Source organism: Acartia tonsa, chromosome 11 (genome assembly GCF_053477335.1).
Source record: "Acartia tonsa isolate MP-2025a chromosome 11, ASM5347733v1, whole genome shotgun sequence".
NCBI lineage: Eukaryota > Metazoa > Arthropoda > Copepoda > Calanoida > Acartiidae > Acartia > Acartia tonsa.
The window spans coordinates 6,569,214-6,595,773 of record NC_137270.1 but is presented as its reverse complement, the minus strand read 5'-3'; the positions used below and the strand labels follow the sequence as shown (position 1 = coordinate 6,595,773).

Below are 26,560 nucleotides of genomic sequence, written 5' to 3'. Positions count from 1 at the left end.
GTACTGAGTCTCAGGAAGGTTGGGGAAATTGGTCTGTTTATTAGTCCCCCAAAGTCTTATAATAACGTTCTTATATTCGTTGGCTTAACAACCATGGGGACCTTTACTGAATTTTGATTGTTCGATTCATTTAATTGAGTGTCCAAACGTTTGAACCACTAATTGTAATCTACAGAAGGAGTAATTTTGTGTATCATCATTGGGGATGTAATTCAATTTATCGGCCATTGTCTTATCCCTTTAGTTCCATGGTCTGATCTCGTTGTAGTGTGCGTTCAATATCGCTTATTTTAATAATCGCAATGTTTTTGTAAGTAGAGAAAAAGACTCAATAGCAAAAATAATCAGTGAAGCAAAAGAAAAAAAGGCAATTGGTGCATTTTTAATATTTGCCATTCTGGCGATTTTATGTGATAAATTCTGCGAATGTGATTGCACAATGCTCTCGTTATTTATATCTTGTTTAAAAAGGTTAGGCAATAATGGGCTTTATAAATTATTTAGGGCAATTATTAAAATTAAAATTGTACCACATTGGTCAATAAATAATACAATTATTATTAGGGGGATTATATTTTATAGGCATACTTTAATTATTTCAAAATCTCAGAATAAAAGGTTAATAACATATTCTAGAATTTCTGAAATTGCCGCTAAAATAAACCAATTATATGTCTCCTTGTCAAGCTACATCAAATCAAGTGCTGGTTTTTACAAGTGGATATATGACTGGTTCAATTTAACGGCAAAGTCAGAAATTCGATATTTTGAGGTATATTGAATAAAAATGGGTATCTTAATTGACAACTTTAGCTTAGTCATCAGGTATTTAAGGATCCTAAGGTATAAGACACTAGAAAATAAATTGATGTACATCCACAACTAATATAAACAGAATAACACTCTAAAGATTAAACCTTAATAGTTTGGACACTTATAGTTTAGTTCCAACCAATAAAAATTTGATAAACTTTGTTGAGCCCACGAATACGAAAACATAGTTAGTAAAATTTTAGTACAGTGTAATTTACAGTCAGATGTTCCTTCCCTACATTAGTGTTCTTTAGTTTTATATTATTTCATGATAATTAACATTTTTAAAAATTTGGTATCTAAATTCAATATGTTTAAATGGATAATCGTTCTGTAACCATTATGCAAGGTTTGAAATCGATAAAACAATTCTAACTGTCATGAACATAAGGACATACACCTTGAAAATTACACAATATGCATAGTTATGATTAGAATTAGTATGCCTATAATATTGGATAGTTAATATGATGAAGTCTTTAAGAAGCCTAGAATTAAAATATTATGTCAAAATATGTTTTTACAATGTTTCTAACATTTGCTATAATCTAACTGTATTTCCTGCCAGTCGAAATTGTCGAAATATAAGTAGAGTTTGCCTGTTATTCACGTTGATATTATAACAAATCATTACTACTTGATTGGATTGTACAAACCAGCAGTGTCAACACAAGATTGGTTTTGTTTATTTTGATTTGGGGTGTACATCAATATTTAGTCCATTGAATTATCCCTTTAGATCCCTGAGTTTAAAACTTTTAGATTTAGAACTTTTATACTATACAACGCAATTCTAATGATGATTACATTGATATTACTACAGCACAAAATATTGACTGTGTTGTTAGAACATCTATTCTGTACGTCCAGGCCTGGTAATTAGATAATATATGGTTGTAATTAAATAGTGCTATGGTCATAAAACTTCATCATACTGACCTCAATTATTTTTGATTCATTGGCTGTTGCTTATAAATAGCGCAACTACTGTATATCTACGATATTTATGTACGTCCAACTGAAAACGTTCATGCAGAAACATCCTCGTTTCTTTGCATTTTAAATGATTTAAAAACCTTTCATTTTAACTGATTTTAAACATTATATGTAAAGTTATCAAAATTTGTACTAAATAAAATATATCACTTTCAAATTATTAATGAAAATGACATAAAAAAGGAAATTTAGTCTACAACCTTTCATTTTCATAACTCATTTTTCATATATTTCTTCCCATTTTAAGGTTAAATTATTGTCTACACATTGTCCTATTTCTTTTATACATAAAAAAAATGTATAACAGTTACACTATAAGTGCAATAATGACCCAAGAGAAATAATGATACTACCCAGATTTAGAGATTTAACAAGAATGTATTTGGCCATAGCTGCATAGCTAAGTTTACTCACCATAGTAGAGTAATAGTTATCAACATCTGTGCCGGGGAAAATCTCAAGTAACTCCTCCCCCTCCTCTCCTCCAGTAGTGTCATCTTCCCCTCCACCCCCTACAGCTTCCCCACCTCCCCTAGCGCCAGCCTTGTTTGCCCCTCCAGCCTAAGATTTAGATTTACAAATTATTTAGTTGTTGTTTTTCTGTTTGCATGTCTGTCTTTTTTTATCTATTTGTCAGTTTATCTATAAATACTCAGGGAACCAAAGAGATAAGACAATATCTTATAAATTTATGTCCATCCCCAATGACGATACACAAATTTTAACTATTATGTAGATTACTATTAGTTGTGTCAACCAACCTATCAATATTCATAAAACTCTCAAAAGTTGAATTAGAAAACGTTATTATAAAACTTTGGTTACTAGTGAATTAAACAGCCCAATCACAACTCCCTCCCTCATAAATATTTTTGTACCTGGACTCTAACTGTAGGATATAGTGAAGGATCCCTTGTGCCAGGATAGGCTCCAGCAGAATATCCAGAGCTGCCACTTTGAGTCAGGGAATATGGATCCTCATCAGATGAAGAATGAACCTGAAAATTTCAAGATTAAAGTGAAATATAGCTGCTTACCCAAATATATCACAAAAAAAAATAATGTATACCTTTAAAAACTAGAACAGCTTTAATATATATACAAAAAAGGAGAAATGGACCTTTAAAATACAATTTAAAATATAATCTTACCTATAAATGGAGCAAAAGAGTAAGCATATTTTCAAAAAATAAAAACTAAAAGCTTTCTAATGATGCATTTTAAAAAAAGGAGGAAAAAGTCCTATATTTAAAAAATTTCCATAGCCTCTAAACTATATATAACATAAACATGTTAGGTATATTACTTAAATCTAGAATTTACAAGATTTCAATGGATTACATTCTATTTACAAAGTATAAAAGTTTTTTTATCGCATTGGTATTAAAGACAGCTTTTCGCGAAACCAGTTTTATTTACTCAGAGAGACCGAAGACCCGAGCTAAAAAAAACTTGTTTTATTTCCATGTTTTTTTTTATTATTCGTTGAAAATTGCATGTAATATAATGCTATACATGATTTATTAGTATGTCCATAATCCGATTCTAATTCATCGGATATTAATCGGTTTCGAAGTTTTTTCTGGAAAATGTTATCCTACCTGTGGTCTTAGTGTCTGGACTCTGTATTTATTTTGAATGTTGGTCTGCTTCATCTGTTGGGCACCTACGAAAAATATTTATTAATATGCTTTTTAATATCGTGAAAAAATTCTATTTTTATTAATAATTTACGATACCCTTTTGCTCTACCGTTAAAGTTGTTTTAGTAACTATTTTTTTCTTTTTTAAAAAAGTAAGTTCTATTTCATCATTTTACTGTTCTTTTAAATTAAAAAATACAAAATTGGGATTCTTAGTTTTTGATAAGCGAGTCTACTCTATAATTGACCATGTCTGATCTTCTGTACGGTTTAAATATTTCTCTTTGTCTTCTCTCTTTCTCTCTATTTCTATCTCTTTAAACTTATATTCTTCTATCTCGTTCGCTCACATAATATATATCTTGTTTTGAGATACGAAAAGTGTCATGTGTGACATCATAAAAATATGTTTAAATTCATATCTTTTTTTAGGGGTTATCCTTTCCCACTTCTCATCTCATCCTTTTTTTTAGACGTATTTTTTTGACGTCACACATGACACTTTCCGTATCTCTTATACTTACTCTTGGGAGCGCAGGGCATCTTGTCATTTAACATCTCCAGGGCCACAATATTGATAACCATGATCCAAATTGGACAATCCAACACATCCATCTCGCTACGCACAAAGGCCAGGGTAGATATGCACTAAAATAAAAGGGAAAAAATAAGTTTTGACAGGTATTATAAGTAAATCACTAAGCTGGTTCATTCATTTTTAAAAGATTTCTGTGGTTTTCAATCTTATAAACGATGTAAATATAGTGATTTTTTCTCACTTTCATGTAATCTAAAAAAATTATCTAAGGAAGTTCCTTTGTTTGAACTTCTGCCTATGGTAACTGGTTGATTTTGATGTGTAAGAAAGGATTGTAGATTAATTCAAATATAGCTAACTAAAGTTTGATGTTAATTATTAAACGGTTACTAATTTATACTTAGTAGATGAATTTTATTTCTTCATTAAAGGAATACAGGGATGGGAAAATGAGTTGTAAATAATACTTTCTTCTATTCTTGTGTATACATCTATGACTTTGGTAGCTTTTAATTTGCAAAGGGGAGGATGAGTGTATGGACCCCCCCCCAACACCTAATATTCAGGTAGAACTATAACCCTAAAGATAACATTTATTTTTCTGCTATTTCCTCCCCCTCCCCTCCCTGACTAAACTCATAATGCACAATCATTTAAGTAAATGGTGCCGACATAAAACAACTAGAGGGAATCTTGTACCGAAAGAAAAACCTTTTGCCTCTAACTTTTCGGTTAGTCAAAAATGACAGTTTCTTTGGAATTGTATCATTTATCTAGATTTTGATTAATCTTAAATGGTGGAAAAGTTTAATGCAAAAAAAGTTTCTTAAATGAAGAAACATAAAATTAAATGAGAAATAATACTTGTAATCATTGGTAACTGTAATATTATATAAAATCAGATAGATGCATTATGTCCCTAGCAAAATGTGGGGTTTCTATTTTATCAACATTTGTTTGAAATTATGGTCAGTAGTTTATGTTTGTCAGTTTCGAACACTTGTATCAAGTGCTAAAGGCTGTATATTCGTAGGGGAAGGGAAGGACAGAAAAATAGTATATAACCACACTAAGACTTAAAATCTAATAATAAAACAGCCTCAAACCATCCAAGAACCTATATGAATCTTCCTATAAAGGGAAGTTCAGTTGAAATCTAAATATTAAGCTGCAGACAAAAAAACCTTACTACTTAATAATACGATTAATTTCTTGCTGAATCCATTGTATTTGTATGTCAACATAATCCTACAAGTTTAGCTGTGTATTTTAGAATAATTAATGATACAACTTCATGATATGTTTATTAGAATATCAGTGGGGATGACGATCATTTTCTGTAGCGTAGCTACTTTATAATTAGAGCATGTTCAGTTCATTCCGTCGTATATCAGTTTGGATGTGTAATGTATCTTTGACTTACACACAAGAAACTCAGAGAGGTAGGGGACATTGGGCTCTTTATTACGCTAGTCCCAAAGTTTCATAATAACGTTTTCTTAATTGTTAGCTAAACAACTTTGAATCTTGATTTGTTGGTTCATTAAATTTAGCGTCCAAACGTTTCAACCACTAATTATAATTTTCAGAAGGTATTATTTTGTGGATTATCAATATGGATGTAAATTTATCAGCCATGGTATTATCCCTTTAGATCCCTGGAAACAGCGGTTTTTAAAACAAGGATTATTTATTCAAGAAGATGATTAAAGTCCCTCAACAGATTATGATGTCATACGATAGAATAGCCAATGAGAGGCCAGTATTCACTGTAATTGACTAATGGTAAAATTTATGCTGGCCTCGCATTGGTTATTTTATCGTATGACGTCATAATCTGTTGAGGCACTTTAATCATCTTCTTTATTGAATGAAAAAGCATCAATAGAATGTTCTAAAGTTCCTTATGAATCTAAAATGCACTAGCATATAATTAATCAAGTAACTGTTCGGAATCTTTTTATATTGTAATGGTTGTAAAAATAGCAAAGAACAGAGACGATTATAGCCCTAAGAATTGCAGCAAAACAAGCCTAAATTAAAATAAAACAGCAAATGTATTCAGTAAATGTAAAAATACGATTCCAGTTTAGTCTCAATTTCAAATGTAATAATTAGATGTCTTCATGAAGAGAGGTGAAAATTAAATCCTATATTACAAAATAGTAATCCAAGATTATATTATTTTTTATATAAAGTGTTAGATAGAAGAATTTCGAAATATTTTGTAAAAATTACCATCACTCTAATGAATTAACAATTTTGAATTTGGTGTTTTTACTTTAAGACAAAAAATTTCAAATTAGCTTAAAATACGGAAAATAACCAATATCACAATTTTACTCTTTTTTATTTGATTTTACATGTTGATTGGATAACATTGATTCTAGAGAAAGGAACTACCTTATGCATAATTGTAATTGCCATTTGCCTTACAAAGTAGTGACTACTAGTGATTGGTTTGCTATAGTTTCTTGACTTGAACTTTTAAAGTCGGTTTACAGCCACTAAAGTCAAATAAGGCAAGCCATATTATTATCTAAAAACCATCTTATATGTAGTTGTTTTTAAAAAATATTAGAAAATTCACAATTTTGTATGGAAATTAATGAAAAATGTAATGAATCAAATGATTAGCACGACAGGGAGAGCAAAATATAACCTTTATGTCGACCCTTACAAAACCAAATTCTTTTTGTTCCCTGCCTTTGAAACCATCCACCACCCTCTTTTGGATGTTCTGAATTTTAGTTTCCGAAAGTGTACTTAGCATCCACGTCCTATCTCAATATTTGCTACTAGCTAAAATAAATCCAAAATTTGAAAAATTGAAATTTTTAATGTATAATGTATAAATCGTTTATACATTACATCGCTTTCCTTTTGACCGGAGTAGCTGAAAATAGCGTTTGCAATAATTGGGTTATCTACTGTACACATTTGGAAATTATTGAAGAAATAAGCAATCCATTTTCAGCAAATCCCCTTTTGTCCTAGACAGTTTGAAACGGGGATCTAAAGGGATAGGACAATTATAATTAACGAAAAAAAACTCTTTTATCGTATTCATTCGAATCCAGTGGATATGAACCGGTTCTCATCCATACGAAAAAACTATGTCTAGCATCGTATTATATCCAGCTTTCTACGAATATAAAAATGTACAATCATAAGATTAAAACCAGTTTTATAATACGATGAAAGAAATAACTATTATAGATCAAAAAATATTGGTTGAACAGTTTGTACACTGCTTGTTTAAACAAACGAATTAGAAAAAGTCAAAATAAACATTTCTTGTCAATGAATGAGAAAACGTATTTTTTCTGAAATATTTTAAAGTGCTAGAGGTTATTAATTTATGCCCATTTTTCTATCCCAATTTCCCTGATCTTTTAGGTAAAAGATTGTCATTTTTAAGATTGACTTTCATTAAATTTCGATGATTTTTGGCCACAAATTAGAAGATTTATGCAAATTTGTAATGTATATCCATGAAAGAATTTTAATCGAAATAATTTACTATCCTATCCCTGATATAATGATTATAAAAGAGCATATAAGATTGTGTATAAAAACATTAATTAAATTTGATTTATCAAAGCTACGCTCATAGTGAATTGAGTGTCATTTTAAGCGAGAGTCTTTCATACAATGTTAGTTACAGTGGCGTGCAGAAGGGGGTGTACCCCCCCCCCCTCTCAAATAAATCTCAAGTTAAACAATATAAATCATTAAAATTATTAAAAAACAAGAAATCTATTGACAAAAAGCTGTGTATCGAATATATTATACAAATTTTTAATAAATTTCAAGTTATCGTTAAGACCAATATCATTTTTATATTTTTCTAAAAACCTAAATTCTAAACCTAGTAACCGTAATACAGAACTAAAAGTCCATAATTATAGAGTAGCTGTACTACTTAAAATATTCTAAATTAATAGGAAATCAGTTTTTTTTTTCAGCGTTCTTTTGTTTAAAAATCAATTAATCACCGATTGATAAATAGTTTTTTTTTCTTTTAAACTTTTTATTTCAATAGTTATACAAGATTAGATATTCAGCCTTTTTTTTATATGTTCCGTTATTCTATTATTCTATTTTTATTGAAGTAAGGTAATAAAAAATAATTTATTATACATCTTTGATTGCTTATAAGAAATACTTCATACGTTTTTGTATTAATTTTATCATTGTTAAATTAAAGCAGCAAAAATACCTTTAAAACTAGCTTAAGCCCTAACTCAATAAACTGTAAAAAGGATGATTACAAAATGTTATTGAAAATTGAATAAAAAGCTCTGATTATTTATATATTTTTATAAAGGGTAAATGGTATTAAAGCAAGTTCTTAAGTAGAATAGGAATGTGATACTAGCACAATTTTTTAATTAAAGTAAAATACAATTATTATGCATTGTCAATAAATTACAAAATATGATGAAATCTTGATAAAATGCAAAAATGGAATGGTTGGCGGTCAGACTTTTTTTTGGGTCAATCCGACTCTAGTTATAGAGAATCTTTGCTGCTGATAGTATAAAGTGTTTATAGTTAGGGCATGGTAAATCAATATTCCTATTCGTGGAATACTATTTACATAATGACCTATACACTAGAGGGCAACTATACAGAATAGGGAACGCTATTCTAATAAGTACTATAATAGTACTGTATCAGCGAAAAGCTAACATCTATCATGTGAAAGTTATCATTACTGACTTATTAAACACATATTACATCAAGATCTAATATGTCGACATTTTGACTACAAAGAATCTATATCTAACAGGAAAAAAAGTAAGACAATTTTAAATTGACATAATGAGGGCATTAAAGTTTCACAGGACTACTACTTCATCTACTTATTAGTTACGCCTCTACTTTATAATTGAGGAATAAAAGCTTTTTTTTCAATGCAAGTCCCTTTTCCTGTTTATATTGTCTTTTAGACAAACAGGAAATATTTTGCTAATTCTAAACACTTCTTTTTATGCATTTATAAGGTACATTATATTATGTAAATTTTTGTATATTTTAGTAGTACAGCTACTCTATAATTATGGTATGTCCGTACGTATAATCTATTGAATAAATTAGTAAGGGTATTTTTTGTCTGTAGCTTAAGAATTTGATTACTACTAAACCGATTGAGTTCTCCCTTTTAGGAAAGCTTCTCGTAGGTCCCGGGAAAGTGTCAGGTTATTGTAATCAAAAATTGAATTTGTGGGATGGTTTTAAGCTATTTTTAAAGCTTCCATACCCCTTAGACAAAGAGCCGCTAGTTTTCTATATAAACAAGAAAAGAAGAGACTCCCAATATAATAAATTGTTTCACCTTTTTTTACAGAAAATTATCATGTACTTAAAATGTAAGATTGATTTATCGTCCATTGCCACATCCCCAAATCCCTAATTATTATTTGATAATAATACGCTGCTCATGGAAATGGTTGTGCCAGTTAAATCAATTAACGTGCATTGCTACTTATATTCGGATATTTATTAAAAAGATTTTACTAAATTGCTTTTATTCAATCAACAAAAGACTATAATATGTAAGTCATGATCACTTTTATTTTAATAAGACTAAAACATGAACATGATTAGTTAGTATGTATAGAATACTACCAGTTTTGACAGTGAAACCTTTGATTGTGCAAACTTTGTCTGGAGATTCAGACTGTGTAAGAACTGTGCCTGTTTTCTGGACAAGGCATACAAAAGTAATTTCTGTATTGTCCTTTCATATTTGCTTGCTATAAATTTGAAATGATACTAAAGTTTTTAATGATGTGAGTAACATTTAACCCAAGCAACCTACGGACGGATAATTATTCTAGAAAAAAAATTATCAGGACCTATAGTAGCGAAGCTTTGAAAAATATTATTTGAACCTCTATATAATCCTATAAAAATGACGCTATTTAATACAATTTAATTGACCAATGGTAGGCCACTATCACGTCATTTTGTATAGGCACTATAAAAAGCTTCAGAAGTGTATAAATAGTCCTTATATAAACCCCCAAGAATAAAATTCTACAGTTAAAAGTGGCCAAAGTTGACAAATGACCAATTTACGTCTTTCTAAAAACATTATAAGAGTTGAAAATAATGAATAAGTCGATATAATAACAACATTACAGTTTTGTTTATTAGATTATTTGTTCATAATTCATGGGTTAATATGCTACTTGCTGTGAGCAACTTAATCAACCTTATTAAAATATAAATAAATAAATTATTAAATGATACTTCCTTATATATGACAAGCGGCTTGGCATCTAGCCTCTAAAGACATTTTTCAAAATGATTTGAAGACATAAAATAGCCTAAAACCACAAAAGAACTTAAATATACAATCATAAATATAGCTCATAAACAAAAAGTCAAATCTAGTTTTTTGGCAATAAAATGCCATTTTACATTGATTATTTGTCAAATTCAACAAATTCAGATATGTAAGAAATAATTAAAATAACAAATTTGGGCAGACAGAAAACAATAATGTTTAAACAAAGATTGAATATAAATTTATGAGTATAGATGTATAACCCAGACAACTACCTGGTTCCAGTGGTTGGGACCTTTTTTGCCTGCTAGCCAATTGCTTTCTATTTGTTTGTAGCGAGTTATCTGTGTTGATATTCCTACGCCATTGTTTGATATTTAAAGACCGAATTAAAGGTCGGCACAGAACCCTGCCCCTTTAACATAAAGTTATTAAACCCCTGACTCCTCTATTCTTTGCTTTAATATACCCTATATAGAAAAAAAGAGAAAAACCTAAATATTGTTGTAAAACTATATTAATGAGAGAAAGCAGTACATAGTTATGTTATTGGCATGTAAGTACCTAATAAATTATGTATTAAGATGTGATATCACTTCCGAGATACATTGTAAAATCGTTAGCATTAAGGAAGATAGGGTTATTTGAACTGTAAATTTTAGTATAATCAAAGTTTTAAAAACTCGTCAACTCATTCGCTGGCTTAAAACTTTGGGTACTTTTACAAACTAGCAGTTTCCAAACTAACTGTCATTTTCACATAAACAATCTAAAAAAAGAAAACACACACACTGCTTTATTGTCTTATTTTTTAGGAATTTGCGGAACCATTGCACACCACGGCTTTGGCATGGCTTTTAAATACATCATATTTATTTTCCTAATGGCTTTAATTTATCTTATTAATATGGTATAGTAAAGTGTACTTTTACATGATTGTGAAGTAAAAAAGTGAATAAATAAACCACTAAACCAACATAATACTCCTTTACTTTGTTGCTTCTAATGCTTGATCTTAACATATTTTGAAAAGAAAACATTTCACGTGCCGCTATAGGCCTCTAGGGGCAACGCCGTTAGTTTATAATCATAGCAATCAACATAATATCTACAAAACAAACAAAAAAAACATTTTATGAAGTTTGTTAAGCTTCATTACTAATGGACATATTCATACTTGTAACTTATCCCAAAATGCCTAATAAACCCGGATATTATTATTTATAATTTTTAGGTCGTGGGTTCCTTCGCCATGTTAAACATTAATTATTTAAATCTTAAAAGGGTTGGTGTCTCCGAAAATAGGGTGCCCCTCTTATCGGTATTTTAGTATGGATCTTACACTATAATATTATGGACGATATATAGATAAAAAATCCCAATAATGATAAACAAAATTAACCCTAATGCAATTAAAGTTATAAACTTTGGACATTAATAGTCTGGAATATCAATCAAAATTCAATAAAAGTTTTTGAGTCAACGAATGTAAAATGTGGTTAAAAACTTTGGGTATAAGTTTAATTTACATTTCAATGTCCGGTTTCTCTAAGTATGCTGGCTTTAAAGGGATTAGGTGGATCTCTAAAATTTAAAGCTTACCAATGGCAGAATTAGTTTTTATACTTTTCAGACAAGTTTCAGGAAATTTTTTTATAGTTGTCCACAGATAGGTAAATCAAAAAGCGTAAGTAACTTATCATATCTTCACGAATTTGTGTGAAATATTTGATGCACCCTACATGTTTATGATAGTAAATTACAAACTTAATTACCAGAGCACGCCACAAGGAATGTTAGAACAGTTTTTTTTACATCATTGCATATTTGCAACTTTGCGAAATTTCAAAATGACAATTTATATTTCCACCTTTCTCTTTTTATATGATTCGTTAAGTACCATCTGAAACATTTTTGATTAATGTTGGAACAACGTTGACATAGATAATAAATGTGTGCATAGATTTTCGCTCAGTAAATGTTGCAAATAATATTTGCATGTCCTATTATATAAAATAGTAAGTTTTTTTTTGTCTATAGCTTAAGATCGTAATAAATACCGAACCGATTGACTTCCCCACTCTAGGAAAGCTTCAAATAGGTACCAGAATGGTTTTAGGCTATTTTATCTAAAGATAAAAGTCTACATATGGTTCGAATACAGAGCCCCTAGATGCAAGGAGCTCAAGAATATGAACAAACTAGGTCTAATTAGTATTCGCATTGAGACAATTAGTCACCAAAAATGGCAAAACTTTTGGTGTTATTTTGTGTATAATTTTCAAAAGTTTTTCTTAAAGGAAAGTTTTTAGCGAGTTAGGGGACATTTTACTGTATATTCCACTAGTCCCCAAAGTTTTATAACAATGTTTTTATATTCTTTGGCTCAATAACTTTGGGGAATAACATTGAATTTTGATTGGTTGGTTTATTAAGTTTTTAAACGTTTCAACCACTAATTGTTATCTACAGAAGGGGGGATTTTCTGTATCATCATCAATTTATTGGCCATTGTTTAATCCTTTTACATCCCTGGATTAAAACTAAAGAAAAATAGGCTTAACAAGGATGACAACATCCATAAGTAGCGAAGCAGAAAAGTGAACAAATAAGCCTAAAACCTGCTAAAAAGGCAGTCTGGCTGTCATGGTTGTTTTCTTTAAAAAACGGGAGGTTTAATTTTAATATCTAAAATTGAAAAAATTTTGAAAATCGGACCATAAACACTGAAGATATGGAGAAAATGTGAAAAATATAAAAATAGCCTAAAACCTGCTAAAAAGACAGTCAGGCCTTCATGGTTGTTTTCTTTAAACGATGGGAAATTTAATTTTGATATCTATAACTGAAAAAATTTTGAAAATCGGTCCATAAACACTGAAGATATGGAGAAAAATGTGAAAAATATAAAAATATGTGAAAAATATGAAAATAGCCTAAAACCTGCTAAAAAGACAGTCAGGCCTTTATGGTTGTTTTCTTTAAACGATGGGAAATTCAATTTTGATATCTGTAACTGAAAAAATTTTTAAAATCGGTCCATAAACACTGAAGATATGGAGAAAAATGTGAAAAATATAAAAATAGCCTAAAACCTGCTAAAAAGCATTCTGACCGCCAATGATGTTTTATAGTTAATTGTGCTCCTTAATGATAGGAATGTTGTCAAAAAATTTCAGCATTCTATCTTTTATAGGAGCTGAGTAAATCCCATTTCCCCCATAGCGTTACGGACTGACGGACGGACGGACAAAGTGAATTATAGAGTAGCTTCGCTACTAAAAAGCTACATTTATAACAATATACTCGAATGGGAGACAAAAAGATAAAGATTTGTAAGAAAATAATTATAATTCAAGGGTTTAGTAGAAATAATAATATTAAAATATTACTCAAACAAAGCCAAAGGAATCTTAAAAGAACGGCAGAAATAATTTTAGCTCTATATTTTAAAAAGTTATTGTGTTTGAAAAATAGATAATTCATTGTCATTTAATGGCTGTTATATTCAATATTCAATTTTCGATGCTGTGAGTATTGGTGCAAAAAATATGACGTAACAAAAAAAATTTAGCCAATGAGAGGCCGTTATTGACCAATGGTAAAATTTATAGTGGCCTCTCATTGGCTAATTTTTTTTGTTACGTCATATTTTTTGCACCAATACTCACAGCATCCGCGACCGTGGCTCAACATGTAGCGCATCCGCTCGTCGTCGGGAAGGTGACAGGTTCGAATCTCGGTCCGACACCGCGTCGTAACTAAAGACGTTAAAAATGGTTCCTACTGCTGCTATGTCAGGTGCGCGACATAAATAGTTAGAGTAGGGCAGAAAATCCAATTTGCTAAAATACAAATTTTGAGCTTTTGTAAAAAGAGTGAAAATTATGGACTAGATATAAAATTGAATTATCTTTATTTTGGCAGATTTTTAAAAGTCTATGAAATTATAAGGATTAGAGGTATTTCAGGCTTAAATCTTACTGTGAAATTGAATTACGAAAGTTTTAAAAACCTCAGCTTGTGGCTGACTTTCTTAATAATAGTCATTCACATTTTTACACCTAGGGGCAGTTTTTTGGGGTTTTGGGTTTTCAAACAAACTTTTTTTTGTGGTTTGTTATTGCAAAATCAAACCTTGCTTTGACTGCGCCTAGAAAAAAAATAAGATAATAAAATCAAACAAAATATTAAGTATTGAAGTGAAATAACCCCTTCCCCCTATGGGCAAGGGCATTATGTGTATAAAACAAAAAATATTATAGTGCTTTATTTCGAATTAGTGACTGGGCCCCTAGCTTCTAGCATAATTTAGCTATTCTGAAAGCTATTAGGGTGATATTTACATCAATGACCAACATTACGAATCACTAATATATAAGGTTATTCTAATAATTACATTATGAATATAAATTTATGTTGGTTTAGATGACATAAAACATCATCTTTAAAATCAGAAAAAAAATCTTTAAAAACTTTGCTACACATCTTTATTGCCAAAAGGCAATAGACACAATGAAATGGGTTAAGCTAAATTATAAAATAAATTTTCCATAAATTACAGTAGAAATTCAGTCAGTACAAGCAAAAAACAAGCTGTAAAGGTCACTAGGAATCTTTTTTATTGAATTGAATCGCAATTATGTTATTTTATTTCTATAGCAATAGAGTTAACGAAGAGCGTTGATTCACACTATTGTACTACTATTATATCAACATAAATTACAGGATGTTCGTCGGCCAAAAGATCTGGCTAACTGCAAGTTTAATATGGATTTCTTGTATAGCAAAGTTTTTAAGAAGTCTAATGAAGTTTTTTTTCTAACTATTTAGAGGGAAAGAAGGAGAGAAAAATTCCCCACTCATTAAAAAAATCCTTTTTACTTCTTCTTTAATCTACATTAATAATTAATAGTTTCAATCTTACAGACCTCTATATAAAGATGTGTCTAGGGGCGTAGCCGCTTTTGCCCAATATTTAAAAATCACCACCTATTTCATCAAATGCCATACAATCGACATAAACCATTAAATTTCATCTCCAATTAGAAATATTTTCTAACTTAAAGATAATTGGATCATCACAAAATAATCGTTTTTCAAAATAAATGAGATTTTCAACAACTTTGTGTAAATGGATGTGTCTACTTTCAAGCAAAATTATTCTTTTATATGCAAAGCTGGTAATTATTGAGGGAAGGAAAGAGATGTAGATTAATGTTGTTTCCTTGCTCTAATCTTTCCTAAGATTCTTTAGAAATTTTGACAATAAAGTTGTATAGTAGCTGCGCTATTAAAACTTAGATACTACATAGAAACGTCAAATCGTCGAAGTAAAATAACCCAGGGGGCCTTTACATATAGTTATTCAATTTTCAGGAAGGAAGAGGACAATAACTTTAAAATAAATATGCAACCTTTTTTAACCTTAATGTTTAACAATCTACCTAACGCTTAATTTAACACATGATAAGTATGAAGAGGACTGATTTATTACCTATTGTCCTATCCTTTTATCCCTGATGATTTTGATTTTAAAGTCATTTTTCATTAACATATTAACTTAAAACCATAGAGAAAAAAATAAAAGAGAGGAATCGAAGCAACTAGAAGACGAAAATAGGCCTACTTAGCGCTGTTGCCGCGCTAAAATTTATTGCTATTCCACTACTTTTCAATTGGGAGGATTAAAAATTATTTTAAAAAATATTTTTTTACTTTTTACTATTTCCATATTTAGGGCAAGAATATTAGATTAGATATTTTCGTTTTAATGTTTTAATTAAAAATTACATAGAATTTTATTTTTATTTTAAAAAATTTGTTCATGAAAGATAAATCCTTCTATTTCTAAAAAGGGGGACATTTTTTTCATAATGAACATTCAGCTGATTCTGACCGCCCACGGCTGTTTGCTAAATATCGCTTTTCTTTTTATTCACATTATTATTTATGATTGACTTACAAAAAGCCCTGGGCGGTTTTTGATTTTCGTCTGCTTCTAAATTTAGGGATGGGGAAGTAGTATTTTACCATGAAAAAGGGGATGAGTATTCATCCTCTTATCCTTTTTCCTTATGCTTAAAACGATTAAGTAACAAGATATTCTATTACAGTAATTTAAGTAAGTCAATACATAATGGAAGATTGAAATTTAAAAAGTTGCTACAGCCGCCTTGAAATTGATGTAAGATACTTTTTTTACTGAAAAAAATATATTGTAAATTAGCGGCTTAAAAAGCGACTGAAAGGTTACTGTCAAGCAGCTGAAATAAAAAGTTTCAAATTTTTAGTAATTTTTTACATAATTTTTGTATACCCCCCAATTTTCTAATATTTTTTTTTCAAAAATTGGTTATTTTTTCTGAATTTAATACGTTTCATGTAATTAGAGAAAAATAAGTTTAAAACAAAATAATCTCTTTTATGGCCAAAAAAAGTTATTTTCAAAAAATTATAAGAAAAAATAGCAAATCTTAAAAAAAAATGTAATGATAAAATGTCAATATTTGATTATCAAAATTGCGTTACATAGTAGTGCATGTTTTTCAATGCTGCACACTATATAAACCTATTTGTTTTTAAAAGCTCAGAAACAATGTCAGACATAAACCATGAACGAAATGTATAAAAAAAAGGAGAAAAATAAAGTAATAATTTTCTTTCTAATTTTGTAAATTATGATAATTATCAAAGAAAAAATTTAGGGAGAGTCTCTTTTAGTCTCATTTTCTTAAATTGCTTTCTTTTTGGGCCAATTATAAATTTGACATTTTGACTGGTGTTCATACTTTGTAAATGATATGTTTTTTAGCCAATCATAAAAAAAATATGTATAAAAAAGTGATTACCTAAAGAGATAAAAAAAATAAAAGATTGCCTCTAATTTCTGATAGTAAAAATTAACAATGAAATGTTTTTTGTTTTAATTTTTGAAAAGTTTAGTTTTTATTTTACCATTTATTTGTTGTTTTAGGGCAACATGAGTCTGTTTTCCTATTTCAAAAAAAACAAAGAATATTTTCGTTATACTTCTAAATATAAATGTTAATGATCTATTGCGTATTTTTTTTCCTGTGGATTTTTTTACAATATATTTCAAATTTTAACTTTGACTTTTTTGAATGAAAAGATATGAATATGGACGTTAAATTAATCATAACTCTTTTTATGTGTCTTTAAAGATTTAAAATACTAGGGGGTAGAAAGAATTAATAATAAATCTAAGCATAAATTCAATTTCATTCTATGTTTCATTTATAAAAATGTTGTCATACATATACTAATTAAATTAAAATATAAAGTATACATTATTAGAGTTCTTACTTAAAAGTAAAACAACATTTCATCTTTATCTTTTTTTTAATTATAGTTCTTAAATACCTTTAAATATCTTTTTACTATCAATGTTATTTCCTCTATTTTCTGTAATTAAAACTAAACTTGGATAACAAAATATTACCTGTGATTCCAGCTTATTCCTTTCTGGCCTTTGTCTCTTCAACTCTCTGTTAACATTCTGTTGAAATTTCTTCATATCAAACAATTTCATTGCTCTGTAAATAGATTAAACAACATGATTATTTATAAAATCTTGAGCCTTTCAAATAAACCGTCATGTTTTTTTTGTTATGTATAAACTAGAAGCCTCTATGGGAAAGTCGATCTTCTTCCCATTTTCAATTTGGGTTTTTGAAAGAAAAAGTAATTTTTTTTCTGGGAGGGTGGGGATACCCTCCCCAATTTTAGGGTATTGATTCTACTTGATGCAGTTTTTCAGTAGTTACGAGCTTCCTATAAACAGGCGATAAAAATTTGTTTAAAGACCACCATTTAAGTACCATACAAAAAAATGATACACAATCATTTTACTAAGTAACAATTAATTGTCTATGGGTCGAAAAATGAACATAACAGCCCAACAGACAAAGCAGACTATAAAGTAGCAACGCTACTAACATCCAAACTATATTATACCTGTCTTTCTCCAGTAATCCACCAGGAAGTTTCAATATGTCATTGCTGAAAAATTTAAGTAAAATTTAATATGATAAATACCATGGAGGGTTGAAACATTGCATTGGACAGTGAAAAATACAGATAGGTTTTATAAATATATTTTCTCAATCATTGTGTTAAAATCTTTGGGTTACTTAATAAATTATGGGTAATTTTGTTTATCATCATTATGTATTAAGTTACCATTCAATACCATAACATTATTAAATAAACATTCTTTATACAAAGAGGGAGCAGAAAGGTTTATAAAACACAACAGTGGATATAAAAACAAAACTTAAAATGACCAAAGTATTTAGTCATTTTTAGCATGAATTTACTTGAAATTTGACTTTACTACTTTTTAATCATGAAAACTTTTACTTGTTATTGCTCCACTGCTTAAAAACATTATTGTCATTGGTAATAAAGTAATATAAATATTACCTTACAGCAGTTTCTTCAGCTGTGTTTTTCACATATACACCTTGATTGTCAACCCTAAATAAAAAATCAGTAATAGTATAATTTTTAAAAAATGAAATAAAGTCTTATGGATTTATGATCCTATTCCTTAAAGATAATCCGTAATATAAATATAAAAAGGAATTTCCAGCAGACGAAGATTTCATTCTTAGTTTAATAACATTTTATGTATATGTAATGAAATTTTAAACCATAAAAAATCCCCCAGCAAAGGTTTATGCTAGGTAACTGATACTTTTGTACCTAGATGAAATGAAAAAAACTCTGCACTACCATGCCCTTTTTAAAATAATGTGGTCTGATTTTTCATACCTACACTGTCTTACGATTGGTCCAATTAAGACTTATTCGTTTTCCTACATTTATTAACCATGCATCAAATTTTAACGCCTTTATTACGTAACATTATCAAACCCATGACCTCCGTGACTACTCGAATAGCCGGGTTACCTTTTGACAAGAATATTTCCGCCTCTGTCCATCTTCAGCTTACAGCCTGCACTTATATCTTCTTTCACCTAATAATCAAATTATCTTAAATAATCCCATAATATAATTATTATTATATATATAAACACAGTTTTTTTTCTTTAACTTCTTATTGTTGGAAGACAATTGTTTCACTATTAAATAGATCATCAGTTCCAATTAAGATGTATAAAATAAGGAGTAAGGTATTTGTCTGAAGATAAAGATCTTGGAAATTGTAGGTCACAATAGTTTGTACTTTTCATTGACCATTAACTATATATTAGTGTGGTTTTATGCTTTCTTTCTGACCTCCCCCACACACAAGGCTAGAGACGAATGAATTAGTGTCTATATAGAATTAGACATGTATTGTCTACGTCTCAAGAAGCTTCTAAAGTCACTTAAATAAGGTGGGGGTGAGTAAGTGGTTATTTACCGAATAACTTGACTTTAAAAGAATCATACCTTTTTAGTAAATCTAATCAAAGTGATAGATTTTTATCTGTCTATCTGTTATTCTACAATATATTCAACACAATAAGTACCTGCGCCACTTTGCTATCCCGCAACGGATTACTGAATCCGTTCAGACCAATCCTGTAGCCGTCGAAACCGTCCTGGCTCCCGTTAACCGTCAGCACCGGTGTCCTAGCGTACGCCTTGGCTATACGGCGGTTTCGCTCCAGAACAATAACCTAAAAAAATAAAACGGTTAATATTAACTTTTACATTATAAATCTAAACAAAAAGTGCAATATTATTATGCAATAAACAGTATCAACAAAGAAATTTTAAAATTTTTTATGTTGTAAAATAGCCACAACATAAAAATATGTGTTTATGATCTAAATGTGCAACATATAATAAACAAAGTAATCGGGTAATACAGGGATAGGACAATGGACGTAAAATTCAACTACCCCTCAAATTCATATTTTGGAAATATTTGGTAGCTAATTTTATAGGAGAAGGAATGGATGTACATAGAATAATTTATCCGTAATTGTCCCTCTCATTCCTGTAGGTTATTGCAGTATAAAAGTGTGAGCAGTAAAAATACAGCGTTATAACGCTGTAAAATCAACAGCTAATAGAAATTTTTCACAAAAGTTACCAACTTTTTTGGTATCACCAAAGACAATTATTTTTAAAAGTAGTAGATACTCTTAATTCTAAATAGCCTAAAACTGTCTTTGCTTTTCTCAAATGTAGAACTCAATTTGATTGTCTTAGTTAATCAATTTAAAATCTTGTTAGAAATTTTATTATTGCATGAAGATTTAATTTGAAAATTGCCCTAGAAAGCTTTCAAAAACATAATGAAATACTGGTAAAAAAGATAAATGAATGGCTATACATTTCAACAACTCGATGTCTATATAGGAGTTCTTACATTCTAACATTTAGATTGACCTCAGGCTGTAATTTTCAGACAATATTCCACGAATATTAAAATAAGATTCAGAAAAGATAATACCAGTATTGATAGTCCGGGCCTTCGACTCATCGGGACTAACAAAACTTGTTTTAATTTTATATTTTTTCATTTTAATCTTCCCGCCAAGGAAGAAAGAGTGTAGATTGATTTATTGCAATTTCTCTCCCTTTATACATCTACCATATCAACGGATATAGGATATACGTAAATATATTGACATGGGAAAATTTGTCGTCAAATTAGCTTGCAAACATAGACCTCATTGGCCCAGTAAGAGGGGAGAGGATGAGGTAAAAGGAGTTATCAATATTCTAGCCAGCTGCGAGCATAGCTTTATCAGAGTACATGAAAATCTGGTGCACCATCCAGATAATATTATATCGGTTGCGATATATTTTAATGCGGCTATAGTCTTTTTTTTTAATTAAATGCATGAACGCCACAAAAAGGGTGTGAGCTGTATCGCTAATGACGGCTTACAAAGAAGAATTCATTTTTCATCGATACATAGAAGTCAATATTTGGGGCGGTGTTTAACATGGATATGGATAGTGTAACTGAGGAAAAACTTGCTCTTTTAGAACTTTTTTTGCCAGTAAAAGTTTACTCAGGTATATATTTGGTTTTATTAATACTGATTCAACAGATATATTTTTTATTACTTTATCCCAATTTATCAAAACTTCATGCTGTAATTTTTATAATCAAAGAAAAATTAAAGAACGTAGTAATCAATGGCAAAATTATAAAATTTATAAAATACTCCGCTATTGAAACTTAAAAATCCTAAATTCTCAAAACTACTTAATGATTTATCTTCAGAAAATTTGGTTCTCACCCTGATTTACGTTTTTTGGGCTTTTACCTTTTAAGGTTCTTGAAAATTTACCATTAGCTTGTAAACATTTTTAAGAACAACAATTTGACCCCTTTAGCAACAGTTTTATACATGTTTTTAGATAAAACAGTTGGGTGCTTGAAATATATTTTCACCTTTGAATATTCACTTGAAAATAAAAGTAAATAAAGTTAGGATAGTTTAAGACACTTCTGATAGACCTCTGATATTTTAAATGTGATTCTCTTTATAAATGAAAAATTATTTGGTTTGTTGATCTATCCAGAAGGCTATGTGGGGGAAATTTCATTTGCTTAGCTATAATATAAGATACATTCTTGTTCAGATTACCCTGATTACATCTTCTCTATGACTTACTTTGTCTACCAGTATCCATAAATCTCTAACAATATTGCAAATTTTTTCTATATGAAACTGGCTACTACAAAATCATAACATGATTCTTCTGATCAATGATTGTCTTTTCTGTAGAGTTTATATTTCTTTTGGATGCTGCAAATGAACTTTTTCACTCATGTTTTATTATGGCCTACCAAAAGGAAACAATAGCAAAAATATCCCTTGCTCAATAAGCATCTACTCCACAGAACAACGTCTGTCCGTTCGTTTTATTTAACTTACCTTGGCCCAAATAGAATCATCAATGTTAGTCCATTTGTCCAGTACTTCGTTGATATGGTCCTGAAATAAATAACAATTATTAGAATAGCAATATTATCGTTTTCATCCGTTATTCAAAAATTTTTAAAAAAGTTAAAATAGTTTTATGTAGTCTTCATTTAGGCTTAATGTTAAACGGAATAAAATTGGCATTGAATAACAAAAAACGGACCATAAAATTTCAATTATAAAGTTTATTAACTTTTAATTCCAAATTATAAAAATATTCTTTTTAAAAAATAAAATCATTTAAATTGTTAAACTTTGAATTTTAACATTTTTCATCATCTTTAATATAATTTATCTCTGTACGCCAATTCTTATGGTTTATTAACTATTTTTGAAAAAATTACAAACTTAATAAAAATAATGAACACATGAAAATTCTCCTATTTTCTTAGTAAACATTCTGTTAGAATTACATTTTAGGGATAAGACAAAAGACGATACAAATTGATAAACACCCTAAATTACGATTAACAAACTAAATCAACTATCCTGGTTTTCTAATTCATTATCATGTGTAATTGCTGCATATTTACCAACACAGTTTTCCTTGTTTAAAATTAATTTATGAGTTATGTAAAAATGCAGTTTACAGCTAAATGGCTGCTCTAAAAATGTATAATACAAGGGGCTCTAAAAAGCGCCCAAAGTAGATGTAATTTTGCTCCTTAAAACAAAAGAAAAATACGGGATACTGGGATAGGGGATGGCACAAAAAATCGTCCCCCCTTTTTTATGACACTCCACTATGGTAAGCAAGTAATTATTGGGGGATGACAGGGCTGTAGATTAATATTGCTGTCATAATCCTCTCCCTGCCTGAGAAATACGTGTGTCAAATTTAACATGATAATATTTTAAATGAGTAAATTTGAAACGCCCCGAAAAAATGAGCTAAAATCCGATGTTTTACATTTATTTTAAAGATATACTTTATTTTGGTAGCAGAACAACTTTATAATCGTATTTAAACTTTGGAAAACAGTCTCATTAACAATCTAATGTCTCCTTTCTCTCTAATTTTTTAGAGTTATGCTAATTTGCTAATAAAATTATCATTTAAAACCAAATACGAAATATAAATTAAATAATTATTGAATTAAATTTAGATCTAAAAAGGTCAGTTAAAAATCAATCAAACTTATTAAATGTTGCCGTGAAAAATCAGAAAAAATGGGGCGTAACGCCCATTTTTGTCTGTGCTCTATAAAACAAGTATTAAAGCGTCCATAAATAAAATAATAAATTAAAGAAAAGAAATAAAGAAAAATCACGGAGGAAAATGGACAATGATGGTTAAAGTCACACTAACTAAGTAATATTTAAATATACATATATGCTCTAATACAAAGTAGTGAGGATTTTCTGTCTGAAGCTAAAGATCTCTGAAGCTACAGGTCAGAATTGATTATACTTTTTAGGCAAGATTTATAACATCTTAAGATGGATTTAGGCTATTTTCCACAACGCCGCCTCCACTTGAGGCAAGAGACGAAGCAATTATTGTCATAAAATATAAAGTAGTAAGATAACTTTTAGGCAAAAGATGATAGAGACGATCCAAATTGGTAGAGCAATGGGGGATGTGCTCTTAAAGGGAGCTTCAAATCTATCATAGGATAGTTTTACGACACGACCCTTTATTATAAAATGTCTCCATTTGTTGCTAAAATTTATTAAATGCCATTTATTTAACAAAAAGTATATCAAATGAATGCCTATTGTTATAACATAACGTTAGCTGAAGGAGAGTAAAATTGATGTTTTGTAGAGATGCTACGCATTCAAAGAAATGAGACTTGATTTTTCAATTTGGGCCTGTGGCAAATCAAAGTCATTTTCTTAACTTTATTATCACAAGGTTAATAATTCAAGGTTTAACATGAAAAATATAGTTGGATGTTCTGTAGGTGATACTTTTTATAATACCCTAGGCGTTTGGGTAGCTAAGAGTTATCTACAAAATTTGTTGTTGGAAAAATAGCCTAAAACCACAGTAGCTCACAAACGACAAGCTGTACTCGATGGGTTTTATATTTTAGAGCTATAACTGATCTATGTATAAGAGAAATTAATCAAATTCAATAAAATTCAAGTTTCTATAAAATACCTTGAAGATTTTTTTGTAGATAATTTATCGAGATACACCTGACAGATTAAATAAAAGAGAGTATTTTACCTATAAAAAGATAATAAAAGAAATCGTCCAAAAATGGAAATTTACCATGCGGGTTTTTCATGCTAGTTTTGATAAAAAATAAATGGTCAATTAAACTAAAAATTAGGTCGAATTTTTCAAAATCAATAAAATTGGACAAGCTTTGTAGGCATTATTCTGTTATAACTTATCCTATTTTTATCATAAAATTGCCTAAAATAAATGATTGATTTATAAAGTGTATGATTATTAGCAATCATTTTAAAATTTTAATATTTCTATAAAAGTAGATTTTCTAGTACTAAGTAGTTTTAAGTATGTGTCCAGAAAGATCTAAAATATGGCTGCAGCCAAATACATATAATTATTGTGCTCATTAGCTTAGAATAGTTATTTCTCGCATCGTATTATAAACGGCTTTCCGCGGCTATAGAATGTACAATTATAAGATTAAAACCAGTTTTTTTAGACCCGAGGTGCCGAAGGCACTGGCTAAAAAACTGGTATTAATCTTATGATTGTACATTTTTATATTCGTAGAAAGCTGGATATAATACGATGCTAGACATAGTTTTTTCGTATGGATAAGAACCGGTTCCTATCCACCGGATTCGAATGAATACGAGAAAAAGATATCTGTGTTCTTTTTAGACTAGAGATAAAAGTGTTAAAGCAATCCTACCTGAAAAAAAAACAACCCTTGTAATGATTTCAATATTTTTTTCGGATTAATTTCGTTGTTGGTATAAGAGGACAAAACAGGAGAAAAGCTGGAAGGAAGAGGACTATGTCAGTTTAATCTAATCTACACCCATTTCTTTCCCCCCATAACTAACGGCATTAATTGTCCTTTGTCCTATTACTATAAATAACTAAAAGGTAGAATATTTTGCTATACATAAAATTGACTGTTTTAATGACTAAAATTACAAGAAAGAATGCGCAATGACGATGAACTGAATTTTATTTTCCGAAAGTGTGCGTAGCTTCCGCGTCCTATCTCAATATTTGCTACTAGCTAAAAAAGCTTCAAACTTAAAAAAATCTAAATTTGAAAAATTTAAATTTCTGAATGTATAATGTATAAATCGTTTATACATTAAATCGCTTTTCCATTTGACCGGAGTCGCTGAAAATAGGGTCTGCAATAATTGGGTTATCTGCTGTACACTTTAGGAAACTAGGGCTCGAATAGGAAATCCATTTTCAGCTGATCGCAATGACATATCTAAATAAACATATATCATGACTACAAATCAGTGACATAGATAATTATTCTGAAAAAAAAATAGAATAATGGGTGTAACTGGACAAAGTGTCTCGAAAATCAGCCATGTGACGTCATAAAATGAGGGAGATGAGAGGAGAAGTGGGAAAAAACCCTAAAAAAGAAATGGATAATCTGATGAGGGAGTAAGGTTTAATAATGATGTTTTCTTATTCGTTGGCTTAATGAATTTGGATTTTGATTGGTTGGTTCATTAGAAAAAGTGTCCAACGTTGCAACCACTGATTTCAATATACAGAAGGGGTAATTATTATTATTGGGGATACATTTTTTGGCCATTGCCTTATCCCTTTAGACGTCTTCCCACCGTCAAAATTCGATACAATTGCAATAAATGTGACCATGACTATAATAATCGACATAACGCCATTTTTTAAACAGGTTATAGATGACGAAGCCCAATCTGCACCACTTTTGTAACAGTTTTTATTCCTAGGACGTCATAAAAATGAGAGAGATGAGACTTGAGAGAAGAGGTGGGAAAGAAAACCCCTAAAAAACAAATGGAGAATCCCTCATTTTTATAACGTCACATTAATCTAAAGTGGTGCTGATTGGGCTTCGTCCTATAGATAAATTTAACACCTACGTTTTGTTACCATCTGATTTAAATAAAAAAAATGTCCTAATCCTTGACAAGTTTACTTGACATAGTTGCTGTCTTAATTTTGATAAATCAAGGTCTGCACAGAAATTCCGCGGGTTAAATTCCAACTCTTTTTATTAGTCTGTGCTTTCATAGAAGGGCTCGGCATTCGTAACAAACCTATTACTATTAGCGCCAATCAACTTTAAAATTCCGTTGATTTCAATAAGTCTTTATGGCTTCTACTATGAGCCCTGTAAAAAATAAAAATATACTATTTCTAAATCAATACGGCTCTCCTTCACTGAAAAGTTATTACGGG

General features: G+C 29.6%; 1 protein-coding gene across 2 annotated transcripts in view; it reads right to left on the bottom strand.

The window, feature by feature from the left end:
- LOC145331745 (uncharacterized) overlaps window positions 1-26,560 on the bottom strand; it is a 355,671-nt gene that overhangs the window by 16,628 nt on the left and 312,483 nt on the right. For both annotated transcript variants that reach the window (XM_080176576.1, XM_080176578.1), the window contains 10 exons: window positions 22,162-22,221; window positions 19,789-19,938; window positions 19,223-19,290; window positions 18,734-18,787; window positions 18,266-18,310; window positions 17,751-17,844; window positions 3,977-4,100; window positions 3,411-3,475; window positions 2,688-2,807; window positions 2,224-2,370 (listed from right to left, as the gene is read on the bottom strand). In XM_080176576.1, coding sequence (XP_080032702.1) covers window positions 2,224-2,370; window positions 2,688-2,807; window positions 3,411-3,475; window positions 3,977-4,100; window positions 17,751-17,844; window positions 18,266-18,310; window positions 18,734-18,787; window positions 19,223-19,290; window positions 19,789-19,938; window positions 22,162-22,221 — 927 coding nt within the window. The remainder of the gene's footprint in view (window positions 1-2,223; window positions 2,371-2,687; window positions 2,808-3,410; window positions 3,476-3,976; window positions 4,101-17,750; window positions 17,845-18,265; window positions 18,311-18,733; window positions 18,788-19,222; window positions 19,291-19,788; window positions 19,939-22,161; window positions 22,222-26,560) is intronic.